Source organism: Cetorhinus maximus, chromosome 29 (assembly GCF_964194155.1).
Source record: "Cetorhinus maximus chromosome 29, sCetMax3.hap1.1, whole genome shotgun sequence".
In the NCBI taxonomy this organism is placed as follows: Eukaryota; Metazoa; Chordata; class Chondrichthyes; order Lamniformes; family Cetorhinidae; genus Cetorhinus; species Cetorhinus maximus.
In genome coordinates this window covers 15,990,305-16,016,855 of record NC_135907.1, presented here as the reverse complement: position 1 = coordinate 16,016,855, position 26,551 = coordinate 15,990,305, and the positions used below count along the sequence as shown (strand labels likewise).

General features: G+C 45.6%; 1 protein-coding gene across 5 annotated transcripts; it reads right to left on the bottom strand.

Annotated features, from left to right (window-relative positions):
* Nucleotides 1-396: 396 nt before the first annotated feature.
* Nucleotides 397-26,413, bottom strand: hspbp1 (HSPA (heat shock 70kDa) binding protein, cytoplasmic cochaperone 1). Of its 5 annotated transcripts, none has more exons than XM_078531643.1 (10): nt 26,255-26,413; nt 21,105-21,199; nt 19,434-19,576; nt 15,960-16,146; nt 15,483-15,707; nt 11,733-11,888; nt 11,548-11,571; nt 9,527-9,623; nt 7,878-7,989; nt 397-1,770 (listed from the first exon to the last, which is right to left on the bottom strand). In XM_078531643.1, the coding sequence occupies exons 3-10, from the start codon at nt 19,557-19,559 to the stop codon at nt 1,696-1,698; spliced, it is 1,002 nt and encodes a 333-aa protein (XP_078387769.1). In that variant the 5' UTR covers nt 19,560-19,576; nt 21,105-21,199; nt 26,255-26,413; the 3' UTR covers nt 397-1,695. The 5 variants fall into 5 exon arrangements, with proteins under 5 accessions (XP_078387769.1, XP_078387766.1, XP_078387770.1 ...); XM_078531640.1 differs by having other exon boundaries at nt 21,140-21,199; XM_078531644.1 differs by lacking the exon at nt 11,548-11,571 and having other exon boundaries at nt 21,140-21,199.
* Between the last annotated feature and the right edge of the window lie 138 nt (nt 26,414-26,551).

Below are 26,551 nucleotides of genomic sequence, written 5' to 3'. Positions count from 1 at the left end.
GGATGGCTTCATGCTGCTTAAGCTGCAGAAATGTCATCTATGAAAATATACTGGCTAAGTATGAAATTAAGAAAATGTAGCTAAATAGCGTGGAGTGAAGTGCAACTCTGTTCAGAACAAAGCTTCTAAAAAAATTTATTTCCAAGTGAGTTTTTCAACTATTGTAAAATTTTGTTTGATAAGATTCCTGTGAAGCACTTCGGGATGTCTGACTTTGTTGAAGGTGCAGTGTAAATGCAGGTTGTTAGTTATTATAGAGTTGGTGATCATCTATTGGACAATGGGCCCAACGCCATTGTCCATTACAGAGCCATTTCAGAGACATGTGAAGATTAGGTTTAAGGAACACACAGAAGGCAAGGCCGTCTTTGCCATTCAAACATCGACACTAAGGTATAGATTGGAACATGTTCAAGTACCACTTTAATTTTTTTCCCTCACTGAAACGGAATCTTAACATTTTGCAGCAAAAAAAAACCCCAAAGGGCCTAACACCAGGTTATTACAATCATATCCTGTCATTCAGTTTTTAACATGTAACATTGCTTCAGAATTTTAGAGTACTGTGCAGAGTGGTCAGTACCACACTTGGCAATGTGCATCCAGGGTCAGCACTGGCACCACCTTGCAGCCAGAAAGAGACATACAGCCCCTTCCTACTAGAACTGCATCTGACCCTTAGAGTTGTGGGTAAAGGATCAGAAGGTCATTAGAGATGGAGCAGGTCAGCAGCCCTTGTGGTCACCAACTCTCTACATCCTGTCATTGCATACACGTTTCTCAATTCATGTTTTCAGTTTCCATACCATCTCAAAGACTAAAATGTTTGTGCAAGATAACAGGGTATAAAAGTACCCCTCCCCTTAAATTAAAATTCATTTTTCACATTTTGCTCTCAAATAATTGCTTTCAGATGACAGACCGGTGTGCAGTGAAAGGTGTCCAGATATCAGACACTGGGATAGCCATTCAGCAGCTTCACCGCTTTGAAGTCACCTGTCTGGGTTCCTATGTTGCATCAGTAGTCACAGGATTACTGCCCCGAGAGCACTGACAGTCACTCGAACAAACTGTCTGCTCCGGGGAAGGGGAGCAGACAAGCGGGAGCGGGGGAGGGGTAGGTGGGTGGAAAAAATTGGTACGGGGGGGATAAAAACAAAGCGGTGGTTGATGCAGGCAAATCGCAACAGCATATTGGCTCATTGCTGTTCTATTGGGTCAGGAATTCTACAGAATATAGCTGACTGCACATCTCTACCTTGCACAGTCCCTCAACGACTTAATACAAGTAAAACAAGTGCACTGAAACACGTTTTAGACAGCAAGTGACTGAAACTGTAAAATGTGCTTGTTACAACTTGCTGTCTGTGGTTACCCTACCACTGACAATTGAAGGAAATGAATGGGAAAAAAAATAACTGTACACTGGGCAGAGATTCATTTCGAAGGGTAACCAGGAAATGCTGTTTGGATGTGCGTTCAAACGTTCAGCATCAGATATGGCACTACCTGGAACCGACATCAAAAGATTAAAAATAAATGTTATAACAGTCTATTTTTTTTTTATAGGTGCAATATATAGGCTGATTCGAAACACACCAAGCTTCCGAGCCATTACAGATCCCAGTGGTAGGAAGCCATTTGAAAGAACTTCTCTCCGACGATGAAGCACCAGAAGGGCAGCATTGCAGATGATCACCGATCCATCCCATTCTCCTCTGGCTGGCTGAAGCAGATTCGGAGAAGCTGCTCACAGAACTCCAACTCTTCCTGTTGAAACATTAAGTCGGACAGGATTCATTCCATTTATCCTCTCTCCGTCCCCCACCTCCTCCTGAAGGCAGTGGATCTCACTATAATATCTGCCCCCTCTGATTTAATGCCATAATGGACACTTCATTGGCAAGCCTCGAGAGGTGTTGTCAGGCTATTCCAAAACAACACCTTTAATTTATACAGCACCTTTAACATAATGAAACACCCCCAGGTGCTCCTCAAGGGCATTATGAAACAAAGTATGACTCTGAGCCACATAAAGTGAGATTAGGTCAGGTGACGAAAAGTTTGATCATAGATTTTTTTTAAAAAATGCTTCCATGGGATGTGTGTGTGTCCCTGGCAAGGCCCATCCCCAATTGCCCATGAACTGAGAGGTTTGCTAGGCCATTTCAGAGGCCAGTTAAGAGTCAACCACATTGCTGTGGGTCTGGAGTCACATGTCAGCCAGACCAGGTAAGAGTGGCAGATTTCCTCCCCAAAAGGAGCATGAGTGAACCAGAAGGGTTTTAACGACAGTGGATGATAGTTGTCATGGTCACCATTACTGAGGCTAGCTTTCATTTCCAGATTTATTAATTGAATTCAAATTCCACCAGTTGCCTTGGTGGGATGTCCTCAGAGCATTAGCCTGGGTCTTTGGTTACTAGTCCAGTGACATTGCCACTAGGCCAACATCTCCCCCTTAAAGATATAGATTTTAAGGATTGTCTTAAAGGGGGAAAACAAAGTAAAAAGGTGTAGGGAGGGAATCCTACAGCTTAGGACCCGGACAACTGAAGGCACAGCCGCCAATGGTGGAGCAATTAAAACTGACAATGCATAAGAGGCCCGAATTAGAGGAGTGCAGGTCTCTCAGGAGGGTTGTGGGGCTGGAGGAGGTTACAGAGATAGGGAGGGGTGAGGCCATGGAGGGATTTGAACACAAGGATGAAAATTTTAAAGTCATGATGTTGCTTAACTGGGAGCCAATGTAGGTCAGTGAGCACAGGTGATAGGGGACTCGGTGCGAGTTAAGACACAAGCAGAGATTTGGGTAACCTCAAGTTTACAGAGGTGCATTCGGTATTCAAGCCCCTATGCTGTCCTCATGTGATGGCCACACACACACACCAGTTTTTCATCAGAATAGTAGCTAAAAGCTGGAACCCTAGTTGAATTCCACCAACACCCATGACATCCCCCTCATTCCCACCCCCACCAAGAGTCTCTACAGTGACTTAATGCTACCCTTGGCTAAGATCAAGTAACTCAGCACGCATGGGAAATGGCAGAGGCATCAAAGCTGGTGGTGAGCATCCTTGGTAAAGTGTTGAGTGGGGTTGTAAATATTGAATGAAAGGGATTAGAGTTGCTTGCAATAATCTAATGAAAACGTATCCAGTTTCTTCCATGAAGCAGACAACACAAATGCACCTCAGCACAGCAGAAATGCAGCAGGGTTGATGGGAGCCATGTGACATAATCTACACACCTCAAACATTAACCTGCTCACTGTTTGGATGCTGAACAATCTGTTGGGATTATGAAGGACCCCAGCCCAGCAGCATCACCAACAGGTGTCTCGTGGTACTGCAGACACCTGTAAAGCTTCCAGCATAAAACAACACGTTTTAAAAAAATGGTCAGGAACGTTACTTTTGAAATTTAAATGAGAAAGGATTTGCAGCTGGCTCAGAGGATTCCACAGGCCAATGAAAGCAACAGGTATCAACTTTCAAAGGAAAACAGAAAAAAAATCCATATCACAGAAAGAATATAGAGGCACTGGAGAAGGTGCAAAAGGTTTACCAGGATACTAGAATTGAAAGGTTCAAAGTAGCGGGAAAGCCTGACTTTTCGCTGGAGAAGGCTAATGGGACGGCCTGATAGAGGTCTTTAAAATTATAAAGGGGCTCGTTAGAGTAGATATAAAGATGTTTCCAGGTGAGGAAGTCTAAAGGTAGGGATCATAAACTTTTTAACATTTATTCATGGGATGTGGACTTCGCTGGCTAGGCCAGCATTTATTGTCCATCCCTAATTGCCCTTGAGAAGGTGGTGGTGAGCTGCCTTCTTGAACCGCTGCAGTCCATGTGGTGTAGGTACACCTACAGTGCTGTTAGGGAGGGAGTGCCAGGATTTTGACCCAGTGACAGTGAAGGAACGGCGATATATTTCCAAAATAAAAGCAAAATACTGTGGATGCTGGAAATCTGAAACAAAAACAGAAAATGCTGTAAAAATTCAGCAGGTCTAGCAGTATCTACAGAGAGAGAAACAGGGTCAACGTTTTGAGTCAGTATGATCCTTCTCCAATATATTTTCAACTCAGGATGCTAAGTGGCTTGGTGGGGGAAATTTCAGCTGGTGGTGTTCCCATGTATCTGCTGCCCTTGTCCTTCTAGATGGTAGTGGTCATGGGTTTGCAAGGTGCTGTCTAAGGAAGCTTGGTGAATTCCTGCAGTGCATCTTGTAGATGGTACACACTGCTGCCACTGTGCGTCAGGAGGGAGTGAATGTTTGTGGATGGGATGCCAATCAAGCAGGTTGCTTTGTCCTGGATGGTGTCACCCCAGCTGCATTTCCACAGTGCTGAGGTCCATTTGTATTTTCTGCCTAATGGAAGAAACTGGATACGTTTTCATTAGATTATTGCAACTCTATAATCCCTTCTATTCAATAATAAGATAGTTACTAATAAATCCAATAAAGAATTCATGAGGAACTTCTCTACCTGCAGAATGGTTAGAATGTGGAACCTGCTACTATGGCTAGATGTGACATGAGGGGAAAAGGAATAGAAGGGTTAGATCAAGCAGGGGCAGAGAATACCCCTGTGGAGCATAAACCAGTTGGGCTGAATGGCCTGTTTCTGTGCTGTAAGTTATATGCTATTCTATGCAAACACATGGTGGGCCCATCAGTATCTGTGAAGGGAAATGACATGTTAATATGTCAAGTGTGGATGCTGCATCAGAACTGGAGATGGGAAGATGGCAGAACCATCTAAAGAGACGGAGAACAGAATACAAGCGACCGGGCAGGAATGTTGACTCCTGTCACAGAGGGCTGCAGGGCTTGGTGAACAGGTTTCTTTGAAATGTTGGAGGGGGTGAAAACAGGGGAATGATCTACAAAGACCATCTCTGAGACAATGAGAAACAAACAGAGTGTGGCCGACTAACTGAGTGAAGACTTGGCAGTTTGGGGAGGGGGATTTTAAAATGTTAATTTTGTTCTTAAATTTTGCTCTTAAAATCTAATGTAGTCTGTAATTAGCAGTCACTGGAAAGTACTGTGTAAGCAGGCTAAGTTCTTTCTTTCTTGCAGTTTAGACAGGGTAAACTCACTCTCAGCTGTAGGAGCTGAATAGTTAATTAGCTAACTGGGTGAATCTGGTTACTGTAGCCCCCGTTCAGTTTACTATAAATTTAGTGCAGTCGACTAACTGAGTGAAGACTTGGGTTTGATGAGGGGGAAGATGGGAGAAGGAGTTGTTTGATTCCTCTTTCTTTCTCACCCCATAGGAATTGGTTCTTGCTCTGCTACAGGGAGAGGAGCTAGATGTTTGGTGAATATCTGGTAAGTGAGTTAAGTTCTATTCTATCCCTAAGGTTTAAAATAGTACACAATTTGGTGGTAAACTTAATCAAATATATAAGAAAGCGACATTAAGTAAGTGATTAATATAATTAAGTAATTATTTAAAACACATTAAGGATGGCAGATGGTAATGTGTCAAGGCTGAATAGAAGCTATTAAATCGCAACAAGGAGTGGAAAACCCAGCTGATTATTTTCCCTTCCTTAGCTCAGTGGCCCCTGAAGTCATTTGTAGCCACCTTGTTGCACAGGCCAAAGACCTGCCTGGTCGATATGTTGTTCAGTTCAATACTGGATAGAATTTAAGAGTGTCAGCTCTGGCTTCGTTGGTAACTCCAGCCTGGAGTTTGAAGATTCTGGTTTCAAGTCCCACTTCAGGACTTGAAAACAAAAATCGAAGTCGATGCTTCGCTGAAGTGCTGAGCAAGTGCCGAACAGTCCAAGGCGCTGTCTTTCAGATGAGACGTCAAACTGAAGCCCTGTCTGACCTCTCAGGTGGGCGTTAAAGATCCCATGACATGATTTTGAAGAAGTGCAGGGGGGTTACCCCTTGGTGTCTTGGCCAATATTTATCCTTCAAGCGGCATCACAAAAGCAGATCATCTGGTCATTATCACAGTGCTGTTTGTGGGAGCTTGCTGTGAGCAAATTGGCTGCCATGTTTCCTCCATTACAACAGCGACTACACTTCAAAGTACTTCATTGGCTGTACAGCAATTTAAGGCTTGCGGTGGTCCTAAAAGGTGCTATATAAATTCAAATCTTACTTTTTCATTTGGACGATGCACTTGCAAACAAATCCATCCAGAAGCACACTGTCTGTCCGTGTACTTTCAGATCTCCCCCTCATGCACCATGCTCCTGTCCTGGGGCACTAGTGGCAAACCTGCACCAGGTTTCCACTGATGTAACTGGCATGAGTGTGGGCTGGCCACAGGAGAAAGAGAAACATAATGGATCTAACACCTAGAGAATCGATATCAGTACAGATTCTCTATACACGTCGGTGATCCAAAATAAAATCATACAGCATAGAGGTGCATCGAGTCTGTGTTGCCTCTTGGAAAGAGCTATCCAATTAGTTCCACTCCCTCTGCTCTTTCCCTACAATTTTCTCCCATTCAATTATTTATCCAATTCCCTTTTGAAAGTTATCACTGAACCACCTTCCACTGCCCTTTCAGGCACTGCATTCTCCTCCTTTCTCTGAATTGGCCTTGGGATGTTTTTTACACTAAAAAAAAATGCTATATACATGCAAGTTACTGTTGTCAATGCCTCCAAAAACTAAGATGAAACAAAATATTAATTTAAAACGTTTTCAAGTTCACGAGAAGAATAATATTCTCTTAAATTATCCTGCCCACCTTTAACGTAGACTTAAAACAATTTACAACTGGAACTGCATGAACCAAGGGAGGCCAAGGGTCGCGCTGTGCCAGCTGATATCGGTAAAGTAGTTAGTGCACGGCTATTGGTCTCAGCAAGGGGGGCAGTGGCACTGTGGTTATGTACTGGTCTAGTAAGGCAGAGGTCTGGACTAATGATCCAGAGGCATGAGTTAAAATCCCTCCAGGGCAGCGGAGGAATTTAAATTCAATTGGTTAAATCAATCGAGAATAAAAAGCTAGTCTCAGTAATGGCGACCATGAAACTACTGGGTTGTCATAAAAAACTCATCTGGTTCACTAATGCCCTTTAGGGAAGGAAATCTGCCGTCCGTACCTGGTCTGGCCTACACGTGACTCCAGACCCACAGCAATAAAGATGGCTCAACAACTGCTCTCCGAAGTGGTCTAGCGAGGTGTTTGGATAGGGATGGCAATACATGTTGGCCTTGCCAGAGCTGCCGGAAATCGAGAAGGTTGAAGTCAGTGCTCCTGATCCCTATTCAGTGACCCCCCCTGCTAGGTTCCCACAGGAAGAGTGAGGTGAGGCACCAGAGGACTACCTGTGTCAGCATCTTCAGCAGAGGGAAGGGAATGGGGGGAATAAAGTTCCCAAAGTTTTAAAAATCTAGTTGTGAATATTTGATGCTTATTAGGGACATATCTTCCCACGTAGGATACAATAATGTACAATAATACAATAATGTTCCCAAATCTTTTTCTGTTGTGACCCCATTTTAATGCTTTACACTTGGTGCGACCCTTGAGTGGAAATTGCAGGGAAGACATGGGGAGAATTATTGAGCGGGGTACAGTTTCAAACGGCTGGGATACAGGCACAAAAACCAACTAAGGCACCTACTGGTGGCCCTGTTAATGACAGCGATCTGGCCTCATAACTCATCGGATTAGACCATGCCCACAGGGAAACAAAATCGCACACATTTAAAGGGGCCTCACAGCTGATGCCAGGACTGTCAAGCCCGAGTCTCCGCTCCAAAGTCGTCATTGCTGCCTCGGAGCTCGCGCCCCCACCAGGGGAACCCAATCCCACAGTTAGGGAACCCCTGCAATAATGACTAGCACATGTTTCCAATCCTGGGCTGTCCCCAAAATCTTTATTACGCACCTGAAATTCTTCCTGATTTTTCAGCATCCGTGATCTCTCAATCAGAATATCCTCCAGACCCAGCTCGTGTTCTTGACACTGTTTCACTCCACGAGGGAAATCCGTCACCAGGCTGCAGAGGAAAGAAATATTCAGAGGCGCTTACGCCGAGAAACCAGGACCAGGCCCCGTCACATACATGTCCCTCCCTTCCCCACTGAGGGACGGTGCCCTACACGAAGGCCGCCATCCTCCATCTCTGCAACATTATTTGTTTACACTTCTACTGCACCCCTCTGTGCTGCTGAAACCCTCACACGCACCTTCATTTCTTGAGGATTATTTCTCAAAGGCTCTTTTCCTCGGTCTCCTGACAAACCTCACTACCCTTTGTCCAAGTTCTCTCCCGTAAACCCTTGTACAACCGTCTCCAGGTCGTAGACTTCAGGATTCTTCTTGCCACTTTCAAGTCGTTTGCCAGATTTTCTTATCCTATTTCGTAGAATCTTACAGCACAAGGCCATTCAGGCCATCGTATCTGTGTTGGATCTATCCAGCTAGTTCCATTCCCTTGTTCTCTTTCTCCGGCACTCCTCCTAGCTCACAGTTTCCCTATCTCTGGATTATTAGCAGCCCCTCACCTCCATTATCAGGGACTGATCCTCCAACCACTACATTCCTTCCTTTTAACTTTCTTCCAGAATTATTTACCCCCTGGTACATCTTTCTTCCCCCAAAAGTCCCCTTGTAAACCTCTATTTAACAGCATCACCTGACCAAGTGCCTTTACTTCCAGCTTTGCACCCACCTCTGAGGTTATGAGGAGCACTGTGTAAACACAGATTGTAGGCGTAAATTTAGGCTCAACCACCTTCCTCAGCAGAGCAGTGAAGAAGGGACAGTGTACAACTGAACTCCATTATCCTGAGCTGGGGAAGAATCAAGAACGGGCACTTTCTTCCTCCACTTGTACCTCCGACATTCCAAATTAGAGAACCATTACAGTACAGGAGGCAGCCAATCGGCCTATCGAGTCCATGCCAGCTCTCTGTGGAGCAATCCAATCTGCACTACTCCCCCCTGCGGTCCTGCAAATGTATTTCCCCCAAGTGCCCACCCAATTTCCTTCTGATATCATTCATTGTCTCCGCTTCCACTACCTTCGTAGGCAGCCATTCCAGATCATTACCAGTTGCTGTGTTAAAAAAAGTTCTTCCTCACACCTCCCACCGCTGCTTCTCTTACTCAAGCCCTTAATTTTGTATCCCCATGTCCTTGTAGCTAACAGGGAATTAGCTGTAGATCAGCTAAACTGGAAGTTTTTTTTTGTCTATCTGAACCTGTCACAATCTTGTACACCTCAATCAAATCTCCCCAAATAAGGCCATCGCACACGGACTTGCTCCTCCCTACCACCTCATCAAGGCTCAATGCATCAGCTCCCGCCTGAACTTATTTGTTTCCCAGTTAACATTGGGGCCGCAGCTAGAAAGTGCAAGGTGGGACAGTACAGGATCCAGTTCAGATGTGATGTCCCCCATGCTTAAACAGTCTGCTAGCACTCCCCGTGTGAAGAACAGGTGCTCGAGCGGGTAAATGGAGGGTGAAGGAGAAAATAAAGACAGGTAGTAGTGACAGAGGGCAAGGGGAAGGAGGTTTGTCCCACTTACCTGCAAAGTGCACCCAGAACATGCTCATGAAAGGGATCATGTTCTGTCTGAATGAGCGACACTAACTGCTGTACCATCCCCATTGAGCAGAGAACATCTGTAGGAAGGGAAAACAGCAAACTTTTAATCTATTAGACTTGAGATTGAAATGTCTTCACGATATTTATTAAGCAATTCTCTTGATTTATTGTTAAATTATGCTCCAGGGATCTGGTTGGAGCACCGTTGAGAACTCCCCCATTGCACCACGTAGTCTTGCTAATCTCAATGTTTCCATCGAGATGGTTTTGTCAGCCCTCCCCTCTGGAAGCACTGGCTCTTTGCTGGATTGCAGTTCCATGTGTCAGCTCCTTCCCAAACTCACAACCAAATAGGCATCACTCCAATCTAAGGATTGGCGGGCTATTCGAACACAGAGGCCATCGCAAACGAGCCCGATCCTGCATTTACTGTGCAAATGTCCCACCAACAGAGGTGAAGGAAGGCCCGGGGTGCGGAAGGTAAAGAGAGAAACAAAGCAGTTGAGGCTCATTTCAACACAAGAGAAGCTTAGTCAGCGCACAAAGGGACTGAAACCTGGAACCTCCTGGTCTGTAAAGCAGAGTGCCACTTTTTTTTTTACTCACTGCCCATTTTATGAGGAACTGGCTAAGCTTTACTTGAGCCATGCTCTCAATGGCACACGAGGATAAAACTACAGGCCGACTGTGTTGCTGTTCCAGCTCTCATCAAGGAAGCGTCACACGTCCATGTACCCGGCATCAAAACTAGACTACTCCCAGTCCCACGCTGACTAGAAGTTTAGCATCAGTACCGAGGCTCTGTGCTGATGCCAAAGCTGTGGACTGCAAATGACGTGTTAAAGCCTAAACTTTGCTCCTGTCTCAGGTCAGCCCTGGTCGCATTTTTACTAGAATTATAAAGTGTTTGCGAAGTAAAACCGTTCTGCACGGATTCCTATTTCTGTCTCTGTAACATCGCCCAAATTCACCTGCCTCCCCCACCTCAGTTCATGTGTTGCTGAAAGCCTCACCCCTGGCTTTGCTACCTCCACACTGTTCCAACACACTCCTCGCTGGCCTCCCACATTCTATCCTCCCTGTCCTCCCACATTCTATCCTCGCTGGCCTCCCACATTCTATCCTCCCTGGCCTCCCACATTCTATCCTCCCTGGCCTCCCGCATTCTATCCTCCCTGGCCTCCCACATTCTATCCTCCCTGGCCTCCCACATTCTATCCTCCCTAAACTTGATGTCATCCTAATGCCTGATGCCTGCGTCCCATCACGCGTCAAGTTCTGCTATCGATCACCCCCGTGCTTGCTAAGCTCCATTCACCTGCCGGTCAAGCAATACCTTGATTTTAAAATTCTCATCCTCACTTTTAAATCCATGAATGGCCTCACCCCCTCTATCTTTGCAACATCTGCCAACCCCACAATCCTCTGAATTGTCTGCATTTCTCTAATTCTGGCCTCTTGCGCAACCCAACTGTACCATTGACGGCTGTGCCTTCAGCTGCCGAGGCCCGAAGCACCGAAATTTCCTCCCTAAATCTCTTTGCCTCTCTTTCCTCCTTTAAGATGCTCCTTAAATCCTAGCCTTTTAAACAAGCTTCTGGTATCTGCCCTGACATTTCCTTATGTGGTTTGGTGTCATGCATTGCTTTATACGCAGCTTGGAATGGTTCTTCTATTTAAGGCACTATATAAACTCAAGTTGTTGTTGCTGATGCTACAGTGAGAGTGCAATATGAATGGGTAAATGCACTAAGTGATGTGCTCCATAGTCATTTCAAGCTGGAGGTTCCAGATATAAAATCTGGTCATTGTTGCTTCAGCTGGAAAACAAACCTTAACTATAGCGGACCTGAAGGAGGGTGAAAGGCATAAAATAAGCCTCCTAAATCAGTGTTCGGCCTCTCCTGCTGGTAAAGTGTATGCGCTCGTGCATGTCAAACAAGGGCAGAATCGACCTAAACTAACAAGTCCCCCATGATTGAATTGCCTGCCAATACTTACTGGGGACAAGCGGCCGATGTGGAACTGCCTCCCAGCGTGAGTCAGCACCTTCAGCAGAGGAGGGGGAGAAAAATGGGAAAAAGGAAAATAAAATTAAAAACCCATTGCACCACATTCTTAGCCTGGGCAAGGACGACGTGGTCCCACGCTCCCTCCCCAACACCTTAGTTTAGGCAGATTCTGACCTTTGTGTTCAGGGTTGCTGATGAGCAGGTTCTGCAGCAGGAACGCAGCTTTCACTTTCAGCTTCTCAATGCCGCTCTGCATGGCCCTCATCAGCACAGAGAAACCGTCATGGTCGACAAACTCGAGTAAGCCAGCCTCCTGCTCTCGCACCAAACCTGAAGGAGGCAAGAGGAGGGTTAAATTAACATTTAGGTCGATTTTCAACTGTATTACAAACACCCACTGTTGTCGTAACAATGAACACAGCACAGGAGCACAGCCCAATTCTTCAACTGTGAAGATTAGATGACTATTCGACTATAGAGGGTATCACAAACAAGGGCAGACATGTCTTGAAGTAATCAGAACTAGGAGTTCCTGGATTGTGTGGTTCAGCTCCATTATCCGACCCTGCCTTTAACTACAACACCAAAAGATACTAGGTGGGATTTTCTCCTACCCTCTTGGTCTGTGGTTTGAGAAATGTGATGCACCGAACCTTCTGTACACAGCCTGTGGTTACAAGAGCAGTCATAGGCTAGGAATCCTGTGGTGAGTAACTTACCTCCTGACTGCCTAAAGCTTGTCCACCATCTACAAGGTACAAGTCAGGAGTGTGATGGAATACTCCCCAGTGACCACCACACAGCCTTGTGGAGACAAAGACCCGTCTTCACATTGAGGATAGCCTCTACCGTGTTGTGTGCCACTAACACTGTGCTAATTGGGATCGATTTTGAAAAGATCTAGCTACTCAAGACTGGGCAACTATGAGGTGCTGTGGGCCACCATCAGCAGCAGAATTGTACTCAACCCCAATCTTTAACCTCATGGTCCAGCATATCCCCCACTCTACCATTACCATCAAGCTAGGGCATCAACCCTGGTTCAATGAAGAGTGCAGGAGGGCATACATGGAGCAGCACCAGTCATGCCTAAAAATGAGGTGTCAACCTGTTGAAGCTACAACTCAGGAAGACTTGTGTGCCAAACAGCATAAATCGCATGGAATAAACAGAGCTAAGCAATTCCACAACCAACGGATCAGATCTAAGTTCTGCAGTCCTGCCACATCCAGTGTGAATAGTGGTGGACAGTTAAACAACTCATTGGGGGAGGAGGCTCCACAAATATCCTTATCCTCAATGACGGGGGAGCCCAGCATATCACTGCAAAAGATAAAGCCGATGAATTTGCAACCATCTTCAACCAGAAGTTTCAAGTGGATGACCCATCTTGGCCTCCTCCGTAGGTCCCCAGCATCATTGATGCCAGTCTTCAGCCAATTTGATTCACTCTATGCGATATCAAGAAGCGGCACTGGATACAGCAAAAGCTACGGGCCCTGATAATATTCCAGCAATAGTACTGAAGGCTTGTACTACAGAACTTGCCTCGCACCTGGCCAAGCTGTTCCACTATAGATTATCAACTGGCATCTACCTGGCAATGTGGAAAATTGCCCAGGTATGTCCCATCCACAAAAAGCAGGACAAATCGAACCTGGCCAGTGATTGCCCCATCAGTCTATTCTCGATCATCAGTAAAGTGATGGAAGGGGTCATCAACAGTGCTATCAAGGGGCACTTGCTTAGCAATAACCTGCTCACTGACACTGAGTTTGGGTTCTGCCAGGGTCACTCAGCCCCTGACCTCATTACAGCCTTGGTTCAAACATGGACAAAAGAGCTGAACTCCTGAGGTGAGGTGAGAGCGACTACCCTTGGGATTGAGGCAGCATTTGACCGAGTGTGGCATCTAGGAGCCCTAGCAAAACTGGAGTCAATGGGAATCGGGGGAACAGTCTCCGCTGGTTGGAGTCATACCTGGAACAAAGGAAGATGGCTGTGGTTGTTGGACATCAATCATCTCAGTCCCAGGACATCAGTGCAGGAGGTCCTCAGGGTAACGTCCTCGGCCTAACCATCTTCAGCTGCTTCAAAAATGACCTCCCTTCCATCATAAGGTCAGAAGTGGGGATGTTCGCTGATGATTGCACAATGTTCAGCCCCATTCATGGCTCCTCAGATACCGAAGCAGTCCATGTCCAAATGCAGCAAGATCTGGACAACATCCAGGCTTGGGCTGACAAGTGGTAAGTAACATTCGTGTCACATAAGTGCCAGACAACAACCATCTCCAACAAGAGAGAATCTAACCATTGCCCCTTGATATTCAGTGGCATTACCATCACTGAATCCCCCACTATCAACATCCTGGGGGGGTTACCATTTGCCAGAAACTGAACTGGAATAGCCATATAAATGCTGTGGCTACGAGAACATGTCAGAGGCTAGGAATTCTGCAGCAAGTAACTCACCTCCTGACTCCCCAAAGCCTGTCCACCATCTACAAGGCACAAGTCAGGAGTGTGATGGAATACTCCCCACTTGCCTCATTGAGTGCAGCTCCAGCAACACTAAAGAAGCTCGACACCATTCAGGACAAATCAGCCTGCTTGATTGGTACCCCATCCACAAACATTCACTCCCTCCAGCACTGACGCACAGTAGCAGCAGTGTGTACCATCTGCAAGATGCACTGCAGGAACTCACCAAGGCTCCTTAGACAGCACCTTCCAAATGCACGACGGCTATCACCCAGAAGGACAAGGGCAGCATGCATGGGAACACCTGAAAGTTCCCCTCCAAGCCACGCACCATCCTGACTTGGAAATATATCGCCGTTCCTTCACTGTTGCTGGGTCAAAATCCTGGAACTCCCTCCCTAACAGCACTGTGGGTGCACCTACATCACGTGGCTGCAGTGGTTCAAGAAGGTAGCTCACCAACACCTTCTCAAGGGCAATTAGAAATGGCCAATAAATGCTGGTCTTGTCAGTGATGCTCACACTTCATGAAGGAATAAAAAAAACCTAAAAATTCTCAAAAGATTGAACTTTATGCGTGGTGGCACGTCTGCCTGCAATTTGGAACCAATCTCTTGGTTGGGGGGGTGCGCAAAACATATTTCTGTAGGGTCCTTGCTGGTGTCTGATAGCATTCAAGCCTTCATCCTTCCCCATCTCTGTAACCTCTTCCAGTCCTACAACCACACACACTATCACCGCTCCCCATTACTCCCCAAACTATCCAGACGTCTGACTCCGGCCTCTTGTGCACGTTCCTACCCTTTGTGTCACCACTGGTGACCAAGCCTTCAGCTGCCTAGGCCCATGCTCTGACATTACCTCCCTAAACCTCATCTACAACTTTTAAGATGGTGTTTTGAAACTCACCCCATCAAACAAGCTTTTGTTTATCCCTCTTAATCTCTCTCTTGGTCAGTGTAGTTTTTCCTTGGGGCTCTTTTTCTACAACACAGGTTTCTATAATATAAATATAAGTCATTGGGAATCCCACCCAGTTTTCTGCAACATGTTTTCTAATGTGGCTGAAGCCCCCATCTGCCCTCCTATGCACTACTTTGAAGGGCGAGAGTGTTCTCCCGGTCTCCTGTCAATATTTATCCCTCAGACAAAATCATAGAAACAAAGTTATCTGGTCATCGTTACTGTTTGTGGGAGCTTGCTGTGCATAACTGACTGCTGCATTTCCTACGTAAACACTGATTACACTTCAAAAGTACTTCATTGGCTGTGGAGTGATTTGGGACATTCTGATGTCATGAAAGGTGCTATATAAATGCAAGTCTTTGTCAGTATTGGAGCTAGGAACTAGCACAGAGACACCCTCGCATTCTCATGAGAAATAAAACTACTGTCTCCCCCAACCTCCATCACGTGGTCAGGCAAGGTCAGCGGCACTTACATGATACAGCAAAGAGAGCCTTGATTCGAACCATGTCGTTGCTGTCGCTGTTCAGAAGGTCCAGGAGTTTGGGCATTATGCCCAGGTTCAGCACATGCTCCTGGACGAAGGGGTTATTCTGGCTACACGTGCCAATGAGATGTGCCGTTCGCCATCGCAGCTCAGGGTCCGGGCATTCCAGGTAATTCTCCACCACCATCTGCATGCCAGCCAGCTTACAGAAATCTAAATAAAGCAAAGAGGGCACTAATGAGCCTGCCTCAGTTGAACCCAACGGAGAAAATCAGCCATGGTTTGTTTTTACTCCCTTTCATTCTCTACATTACAACAGTGACTACACTTCAAAAGAACTCCATTGGCTATGAAGCACTTTGGGATGACCCAAGGTTGTGAAAGGCACTATACAAATGCAAGCCTTTCTTTAAGTCTGAATAAAATGGAAAATGACTCCCAAGCCTCAAAGACAACATCAATTACCTCCTGCATTATCAAGGTTTTCGCACAAATCTGCCACAGTATCGAGTGCATTGTACCTCCTTCCATCCTCACTCAGGTCATCCTCGGATGTTTCATTCAGGATTTGGAGGCAATCCTTGATCTGTTTCAGTTCATCCAGTTGTCCATTAAAAACATCCGACAGTGCATCCTGCAGCCACTGTCTCCGCTGTGGGACAGAAAGCAAGAGGGGGAAGAGAGAGAGAGAAAAAGGAATTATTAAATGGCAGTAAAACACATACAGCATGGAGGAACATGCAGCCTCCGAATCATTGGAATGCTCCAGTAGTTCAGTTAGCAGAGCAGGATTTAACTGAGTGACGCAGGATTTAACTGAGTAACATAATCCTAAAGCTGCTCAGCCTGATTCCTGGTCTGTGCTGATCTTGGGGGTGAAAATAAAACCCAGGTAAGACTGCAGAGGTTGGAAGTATGAAAATTAGAAAGTAGAAGTAGGAAGCAAGTCTGTCAACATTTGAGAAGACAACTTAGTGTTACAGGCAGAGAAACTTTAGTTGAGTTACTGGAGACAACAAAACTTGCAGATCATCCAATTCTTCACATGTTTTCCCCCAGGATCTAAGATCTATTCACAGGCTACTAAACCCAATATCTACTGCTTCTAGAACTTGGTATCTGTTTTGGTGTGAGCCATGGCTCCAGGGGTCAAAATAATTCTTTACTGTGTTTTTTCTTGTGGTTTTCTCGAGGACTAATTTTTGATTTTTGGGGGCTACTTTTTGGTTTTCAGGAGCTCCTTAGATCTAAAGATTTAAGTTACAATAAAAATAGTTTTCGAAGTAGGAGTTTGCAAACACATCCTCCACCTTCATTCGAGAATATTAAAGAAACAAGAGACTTGGTGCTGAGCAAGTGGCCAAGAACTCAATTCTAGATTTGTCTTTGGAAAAGCAGCAAGAGCGGGAGAGGGGGAACCTATAATTGAAGGAGCTGGAGCAGCCAGCATAGGATGTTAACTGTAATAATTGTATATAAGGGAAGAATAAGTCTGAAACTTGTCTTTTACCTCAAGCAGGTTTACTCTTTAGACACCTCAGCCAAGTGACAGACTCCCAGTTCTTTTGCCCCGGAGCGTTACAGCCGTACCCATTTATAGGTGAGACAATGCCCATCACCTGTTTTAACAATGCAATTGTCTTAATAATGTAATTGCCAGCCAACAGGAAGATTGTATTGGACCATGACAATGTAATTACTGATACACTGACATGGGAGGCGCAGAATCTGTGATTGGAGGAGCAGCTCCTCACAGGTTTCATCTCCCATTCTCGCTGCTCCTTCAATCACAACTCTGTATTATTTTCCTGCTCTCAACAAGACACCTGCACCTGCAAATGTTTGGTCCCCGGGCCATTGAGAAACCATAGTATGAAATAATATTGCACGAGGGGGGAGGGGGAGCTTTCCTGAATGTTTCATTCCTGTCTTTGTTCTCTCACAGGCTACGTGTGATGTTGTGATGGCACATTCGCCACCCCACCACCCCCAAAACCCATATATTTTGAACACTGCTTAACTCAGTTGGTAGCACTTCCAACTCTCAAGTCAGAAGGTGGTGAGTTCAAATCCCACTCCAGAAACAGTTAAGGTTGACATTCCCAGCCGGAGGTGCCATTTTTAGATGAGATGTTAAGCCGAGGCTCTGTCCGCGCTCTCAGATAGGTGAATGTAGAAGACCCCATGGCATTATTTCGGAGAAGGGCAGAGGAGTTATCCCCAGTGGCCTGGTCACTATTTAATCCCTCAATCAACATCACGAAACAAAAACAGATTATCTGGTCATTATCACCTTACTGTCTCTGGGAGCTTGTTGTGTACCAATTGTCTGACCCGTTTTCTACATTATAACAGTGCCTCTTCTGCAAAAGTACTTCAGTGGCTATGAAGCACCTTGGGTGTTGGCTACAGTGGGCACACCTTGCAGTTGGTAACTGTGCTTTTTTATTCATTCACAGGATTTGAGCTTTGTTGGCTAGGCCAGCATCTATTGCCCATCCCTAATTGTCCTTGAGAAGGTGGTGGTGAGCCGCCTTCTTGAACCGCTGCAGTCCATGTGTTGTAGGTGCACCCACATAGCTGTTAGAGAGGGAGTGCCAGGGTTTTGACCCAGCAACAGTGAAGGAACGGTGATATAGTTCCAAGTCAGGATGGTGTATGGCTTGGAGAGAAGCTTGCAGGTGGTGATGTTCCTATGCACCTGCTGCCCTTGACGTTCTAGGTGGTAGATGACAGCACTTTCCAAACCCCCACTGGATCGTAGGAGTCGGCCATTCAGCCCTCTGAGCATCTCTGCCATTCAGTAAGATCATCGTTGATCTGGTTGTAGCTTCAACTCCACTTTGCTAACTGTCCCCCATAACTCTCGGCTCCCTTGTCTGTCAAAAATCTGTCTAACACTGTCTTGAATAAATACATATGTACATATGAACAAGGAGCAGCAGTAGGCTATTCGGCCCCATGAGTCTGATCTACCATTCAATAAGATTATGGCTGATCTGTTTGTGTTTTGAGTTCCACATTCCTATCTACCCCCGATAACCTTTGATTCCCTTGCCTAACAAGAATCTATATACTTCCACCTTAAAAATATTCAGTGACCCCGCCTCCACTGCTTTCTGATGCAGAGAGTTCCAAAGTTGCACAACCCTCAGAGAAAAAATGTTTCCTCATCTCTGTCCTATAAGGATGGCCTAATTTTAAAACAGTGTCCCCTAGTTCTGGACTCACCCACAAGAGGAAGCATCCTTTCCACATCCACTTTGTCAAGACCATTCAGGATCTTATATACTTCAATCAAGTCATCCCTCACTCTTCTAAACTCCAGTGGAAACAAGCCCAGCCTGTCCAACCTTTCTTCCTAAATAATCCCTCGAGCTGTATGTTTGACATGAAATAAATATTGTAAATATAAACGAGACACCTCAGAGTGTCATGTACTGTATTGAAATAAACTGATCTGTATCGCACTTTATGTAATGTCAACTTGAAACTGTTACGAAATGTACTTCTATAAATTTTATGAATACAGTATACTTTTGGAAGAAAATAAAGGCTGTGAAATACTTTGAGGGTATTATAAATGCAATTCTTTCATTTTATTTCATTTATGGTCACTCTCACACTTGCAAGCCTAACACACACACACACACACACACACACACAAAGAATGAACAGTAAATCTTGGAAACATTCAGCAAGTAAGGCTTCACTCTAATGGTCGCCTGAGCGATAACTTGCCACTTCTCTCCACAGTTGCAGTGCCTGTCTTGCTGTATTTTTGTTTTACTGCTACCCAGACTAACAGCAGCTAGCTCGGTAGAGGCCAGGGATCGAGTGCTAAGCCATCCGATCTGCCTAACTTTGCAATACCTTCTGAAAAGTGAACAATCGGGTGTGGTGTGGAAAGGGAGGTGGGTCAAGTAAAATCACACTCACTTCTTCTGGCATGGGATGCACTTCAGGGGCTGTGTCTCCCACTGACCCTGCCTCCACTGCAAGTCTCAGCAGACCCTGCAGATTGTTGGGATGCTGCCTGTTTCTCTCAGATCCACCTTCCGCCATTTTAAAGAAACCTCAATCTGGAAGAAAACAAAGATCAACAGTATAATTATTAAAACAACGTAGAAAATGCTGGAAATACTCAGGACGTGCGAATGGGAAAAGCAGAATCATCTCGTCTTTTTTTCCTCACTGCATCATGGGGAAATGGTGGTGTAGTGGTAATATCACTGGTAATCCAGAGGCCCAGGCCAATACTCTGGGGCCATGGGTTCAAATCCCACCATGGCAGCTGGTGGAATTGAAATTCAATTAATAAAATCTGAAATTGAAAGCTAGTCTTAGTGATGGTGACCATGACTCCAGAACCACAGCAATGTGGTTGACTCTGAAATGGCCTAGTAAGTCACTCAGTTCAGGGGCAATCAGAGATGGGCAACAAATGCTGGCCTCGCCAGCAACGCCCACATCCCATGAAAGAATAAACAAAATCATCTCCAACGAAAGATCATCAACCTGTTTCTCTCTCCACAGATGCTGTCTGACCTGCTAAGTATTTGCACTATTTTCTAATTTTTATTTCAGATTTCCAGCAGATTTTATTTTGGTGTTTCATTGAAGCAACCAGTGTACATGAGGAAAACATTGTGTTGCACCAAATTTGTTCCACCACTTTATTGAGGTGGGGTGGCCCATTGTTGTACAGGAATTGTCTCAGTTTTCATTAGTGAGTTAGTGTTACTGGCAGGCAGGGAGGGTGGCGCACGAGGGCTGTGCTGGCAAGTGAACACGGTGATGTCGATGGACATGATGGTCTTGTCTCATCTTTACTTTCCTATGCCCAGATACCCAAACAAACATTTACACAGGCATTGCAAGTAAAACAGCAATATACACAGCAGGTATGTTAGCAAACGTGAAGGCATGTCCACTGCATTGGAACAGCGTTGTACATCCGTAACATCATTACTTCTTTATAGAAAAAAGTGCAGGGCAATGACCATCTTCAACAACAGAGAATCCAACCATCTCCCCTTGACAATCAATGGCATTACCGTCGTCAAATCCCCAATATCAACATTCTGGGGGGTTGCCACTGATCAGAAACTGAGCTGGACCAGCCATTTGGCTACAAGGGCAGGTCAGAGGCTAAGAATCCTACAGCGAGTAACTCACCTCTTGACTCCCCAAAGCCTGTCCACAAGACACAAGGCTGGAGTATGACGGAACACACCCCACTTGCCTGGATGAGTGCAGTTCCAAAAACACTCAAGAAGCTCGACCCCATCCAGGACAAAACAGCCCGCTTGATTGGCACCACCGTAAACACCACTCCCTCCACCACTGATTCACAGTGGCAGCAGTGTGCATCACCTAAAAGATGCGCCGCAGCAACTCATCAAGGCTCCTTTGACAGCACCTTCCATACCTGTGACCTCTACCACCTAGAAGGACAAGGGCAGCAGATGCAGGGGAACACCACCACCTGCAAGCTTCCCTCCAAGCCACACACCACCCTGACTTGGAACCATATTACCACTCCTTCACTGTCACAGGATCAAAATCCTGGAACTCTCTTCCCCAATAGCATTGTGGCTGTACCTACACCATATGGACTGCAGCTGTTCAAGGCGGCGGCTCACCTTCTCAAGGGGCACTTAGGGATGGGCAACAAATGGTAGCCTTGCCAGTGACACCCACATCTGATAAAAGAAGAAATTTTGTTAAAACGCAGTGTGACCTGCTGTGTATTTCCAGCATTTTTGTCTCTATTTTGACCCACACGTGAAATGTTGAGTATGGAAAAAGCTACACCAAGAAGCAAGCCACGTAACTCTGAGGTGATCAAAGCACAGGAAACGCCATATAGGTTTCCTCCAATGATGGAACTGAAGTAGTTTTAACAGCTTTATGTGCCATTCTCTAAGTTTAAAGAATTGTGAACGAAGTAGATTGGTGGGGCGTTTGGTGGATGTGAAGAAAATTATAACACATTTAGATGAGACAGACAAAGAAAAATTCCCAACAGCTGATAGTACAAGGACTAGGGGACGCTAATTTATGGTTTTGGGTAAGAGATGTACTGGGGATGTGAGAAAGAAATTTTTTAGTGCAGCGAGTGGTAATTACCTGGAACTTGCTGCTTAGGAGGATGGTGGAAGCAGAGATAATTCAGTGATTTCAAAAGGCAATCAGGCACTTGAGGGGAATAAACTTGCAGAGCTACAGGGATAGAGTGGGGCAACAGGACTTACTGGACTTTTTAAAAAAAAAATCATTCATCGGATGTGGGCATCACTGGCTGGACCAGCATTTAATGCACATCCATAATTGATCTCAAGAAGATGATGGTGAGCCGCCACTTTGAACCGCTGCAGTCCATATAGTGTAGGTACACACACACAGTGTTGTTAGAGAGGAAACCCAGGATTTTGACCCAGTGACAGTGAAGGAACGGCGATATATTTCCAAGTCAGGATGGTCAGTGATTTGGAAACTTCCAGGTGGTGATGTTCCCATGTGTCTGCTGACCTTGTCCTTCTAGATGGTAGCGGTCGTGGATTTGGAAGTTGCTGTCTAAGGAGTCTTGGTGAGTTCCTTGTAGATGGTACACACTGCTGCGTCGGTGGTGGAGGGAGTGAATGTTTGCGGGTAGGGTGCCAATCAAGCAGGCTGCTTTGTCCTGGATAGTGTCAAGTTTCTTGAGTGTTGCTGGAGCTGCACTCATCCAAGTGGAGAGTATTGCATCACATTCCTTGCTAGGGCTCCTTGATACCATACTCAGTCAAATGCTGCCTTGATGTTAAAGGCAGTCACTCTTACCTCACTGCTGTACAGAGAGCTGCCATGGACTCAATGGGCAGAATGGCCACCTCTTGTCATAATAACTCTAAATACCGCAAGGAATATATTTCCAGGGTATAACACCAGAAGTCTCCCTTCCTCATCATCAAGGCACAGCAGATAAATTGCCTGGTATTACAGATCAGGTGTGTCCGAGTTCTGATCCCTAAACTACGGTCAGCAGAACGACATGAAAGGCACCAAAATTGTCTGGCAAGGTGGCAGGGGAGAAAAGAAACAGAGGCAGTGATGCTGTTGGAAGGTGCGCATGTCCCAATGTCAACTGGGATCAGGCTCAAGTTTCGCAGTGAGGCCCCTGTGCTCAAACAGCCTGCCAGTGCCAATAGCTTGGGTTCACACCTGCCACTTGGGCAAAGCAATGGAGGGCAACTGGTGGGTTAGTGGAACAGTAACCGGGTAAAGGAAGGGAGAAAACTGGCAAAAAAAATCATTTTCAATGTGAGCTGCACCGATGCCTAGATTTCAGAATGGTCCCGCTCACATTTACAAAATTTGTTTTGCTATTTTTAGCAAAACAAAAACACCCAGAAAATTACAAAGGTGACACAATAACATGCAGAATGAATAATATTCCCATTCTTATGCCTTCAGGTAAAAAAAGTCTCAATAAATGAAATCATGTGCAGAGAAGTAAGAACATAACATGTCAGGGTGTAATTCCTACCAGTGTTATTCTGAGTCTCAATTAACTTGGCTCCGTTGGTAACACTCATACCAGAAGATGACCAGTCCAAGCCCCAGTCTTAAGCGCATAATTTATCACAGTCCTTAGGAGACTGGGCACCAAACCAAGGCTCCATCTGCTTCGTCAGCTCATTCAGTGTGCACAGTAGGCTGCTCCAATTCCCTACACAGAACCAGGGCTATGCTTCGAAACTAACAGATTGACTGTTTGCACACTTTGGGTGCCTGTGGACATGACAAAGGGCTACATAAATGTAAACCACCTTTCTTAATATGGAGTCAATAATTTCAAACGCAGGTTCTCACATTGAGGTCCATGGAATCCTATGAGCTTCCGATACGTCCCATCACTCATCATTTCTGTTATTTTATGTCAATTGAACTGCTACCTTTGAACGCAGGAACAAGAAAAGGTCATTGATCCCCTCAGGGGTCAGGCTTGCTCCAACATTCAAATAGATTTTAACTGGTCTGTACCTCAAATTGATTTCCCCTCCATTTTTCTTGATGCCCTTACCTCAGCTTCTAGCACTCCAAAGCTTCTTGGGGGAGAGAGCTCCAGATTTCTACTACCTTCTGAGCTTTCTCTTAAATTGCCTAATAATGTTCTCTTGTCCTTGATTTCCCCAGAGAACCACAGAATCTTTAGAGTGTAGAAGGTGGTCATTTGGCCCATCGAATCTGCACTGGCTCTGAGTGAGCATTCCACCTCGCCCCCACTCCCCTGCCTTATCCCCGTAACCTTGCACATTCTCTCTTTTTAGGTAGGAGTCCAATTCCCTTTTCAATACCTTGATTGAACCTGCCTCCACCATCCTTTCAGAAAATTCGTTCCAGACTCCAACCACCTTCTGGTTGAAAAAGTTTTTCCTCACATCACATTTACTCCCTTTGCCAATTAATTTGAATCTGTGCCCTCTAGTTCTTGATGCTCTCTTGAGTGGGAACAGTTTCTCACTATCTACCCCTCAGGATCTTGAATACCGCTATCAAATCCCCTCTCAGCCTTCTTTTCTCCGAGGAAAACAGTTCCAACCTCTCCAATCTATCATCATAGCTACAGCGCTTTAACCCTGGAATCATTCTTGTGAATCTCCTCTGTACTCTCTCCAATGCCTTCACATCCTTCCTCAAGTATGGTGCCCAGAACTGGACGCAGTACTCCAGATGAGGCCTAGCTAATGTCTTATACAAGTTCAACATGACCTCCTTACTCTTGTACTCAATGCCGCTATTAATAAAGCCTAAGATACTGTATGCTTTAGTAACTGCTCTCTCAACATGCCCTGCCATCTTCAATGGCCTATGTACATATACACTGATGTCCCTCTGTTCCTGCACCTTCTTTAGAGGCTCTCCCTTTATTTTATACTGTACCACCATATTCTTCTTGCCAAAACGAATACCTCACACTTCTCTGCATTGAACTTCATCTGCCACTTGTCTGCCCAAGCCACCATCATGTTTATATCCTTTTGAAGTTGAAGAATATCCTCATTACAGTTGACATTTCCAATCTTCATATCAAAATTTGAAATCATGCCCTGCACACCACAGTTTAGATCATTAATATATATCAGGAAGAGCAAGGGTCCCAAGACTGGTCTCTGGGGAACTCCACTGCAAACCTTCCTCCAATCTGAAAAACCATAATTTATCACTACTCTATGTTTCCTGTCACTCAGCCAATTTCTTATCCAAGTGTCTACATTCCCTTTTATTCCATGACCTAGAATTTTGCTCACAAGTCTGTTGTGTGGCACAGTGTCAAATGCCTTTTGAAAATCCATATACACCGCATTGACACCATTTCTATCTACTCAATCGAATTGCTCTTCATCTTGAATACCTCGCTCAGTACATCTTTCAATCTTCAAAAGCAAGACCCTTATTTCTCAAAATTCTATCCATTGTTCCTTCTCAGCTTTAAGTACCCAGTCCTACACCGATTTCATCTTCTTTGAATCTTCTTGGCTCAAATCATGGGATAGGTTTTCATCTGTTTTGCCTGATCATTTAGCCTCCCATAGATAGAGCACAGAGAGGAGAAGATGCCTACTCCGGCTTGTGTGGAAAAAAATGCTTCCTGATTTCAAACAATGACAGTCTCAATTCAGGCTTCTCTCAGCCAATTGTTATACCTAGCCTCCTGAAATGGAATAGCTACATAAGAAATAAAAAGCAGGAGTAAGCCACTTGGCCCCTCAAGCCTTTCATTACCAATCATTAAGATCATGGATGATCTGATCATGGCCACAATTCCACTTTCCTGCCTTCCCTCCTTCCTCAATAATTCTTGACTCCCCTGTAGATCAAAAATCTGTCTATCTCAGCCCCAAACATATTCAATGCCCCAGCCTCCACTGCTCTCTGAGGAGAGTTCCAAAGACTAACGACTCTCAAAAGAAACTCTTCCTCATCTCTGTCTTAATTGGGAACCCTGTTATTTGTAAACTGTACCTCCTAGTTCTAGATTCCGCAGAGGAAACATCCTCTTAGCATCCAGCCTGTCAAGCCCCTTCAGAATCTTATATGCTTCAATAAGATCACCTCTCATTCTTCTAAACTCTAGTGAGCATAGGGCGAACCTGTTCAACCCTTCTTCATAAGACAACACCTTCACCCTAGCAATCAACTTAGTGAACCTTCTTCAAGCTGCCTCCAGTACAAGTATATCTCTCCTCCCCACCCCCACCCACATAAATGAGGCCAAAACTGTTCACAATACTCCAGGTGTGGTCCCACCAACACGCTGTACAGTTGGGGGCAAGACTCCCTGTTTTCATACACCACCCTCTCCCCTTGTTTTGAGCTTAGTTCCACCCCAACAAAAATAAAATCCATTTAGCTCAGGACAGTCCCCAGTGTAGAAGCAATATGCTGCTCTGACGCTTCTGATTATAATGAGAGGCCAACTTGTCAGAATGCACCTGTTTAATTTGCCTTCCCATTGGGGGGCGGGGGGGGGGTGGGGGAGGAGGATGGGGGGGGGGAATTGGCAGCGCTCTGTAAATAGCATTGCCAGTGATGTTTCCCCCACCCAGGCCGTTACTGAGCTGAGTTACCCGCATGCAAAAGCTGAAATGCCGGCCAACCAGCCACAATGGCACCTGCCATCAACAACATGCCTCAAAATGGCCGCCCCCCAGACCGTTACTGGTGGCAGCCCCGTTAAAAGCGCCGTTGCAGTTTATCGGCGCGCCCCTTACCCACTCGCCCGGACTCCCTCGCACGGTTTCCGTTCCGGCCGTACGGGCACTCGCCCCGCTATCACCCTCACCGAGGATTCTCCACCTTTCCAGATTCTTCTAGCGTTTTCAGACCATGGGCGCCACCATCTTGCCGGCAATTGCGTCGCACGGTGGGGGCGGGGGCGTTGTGACGTCAACATACCGGAAATGACACCATTGCGGGGCAATTGTCTGCGTGTGTTGCCATCGCTGCGCCGCCATCTTTGAAACCCCTTGCCCCTCAGGCCTTTATCTTAGTTAAGCCGTAAGGGGACA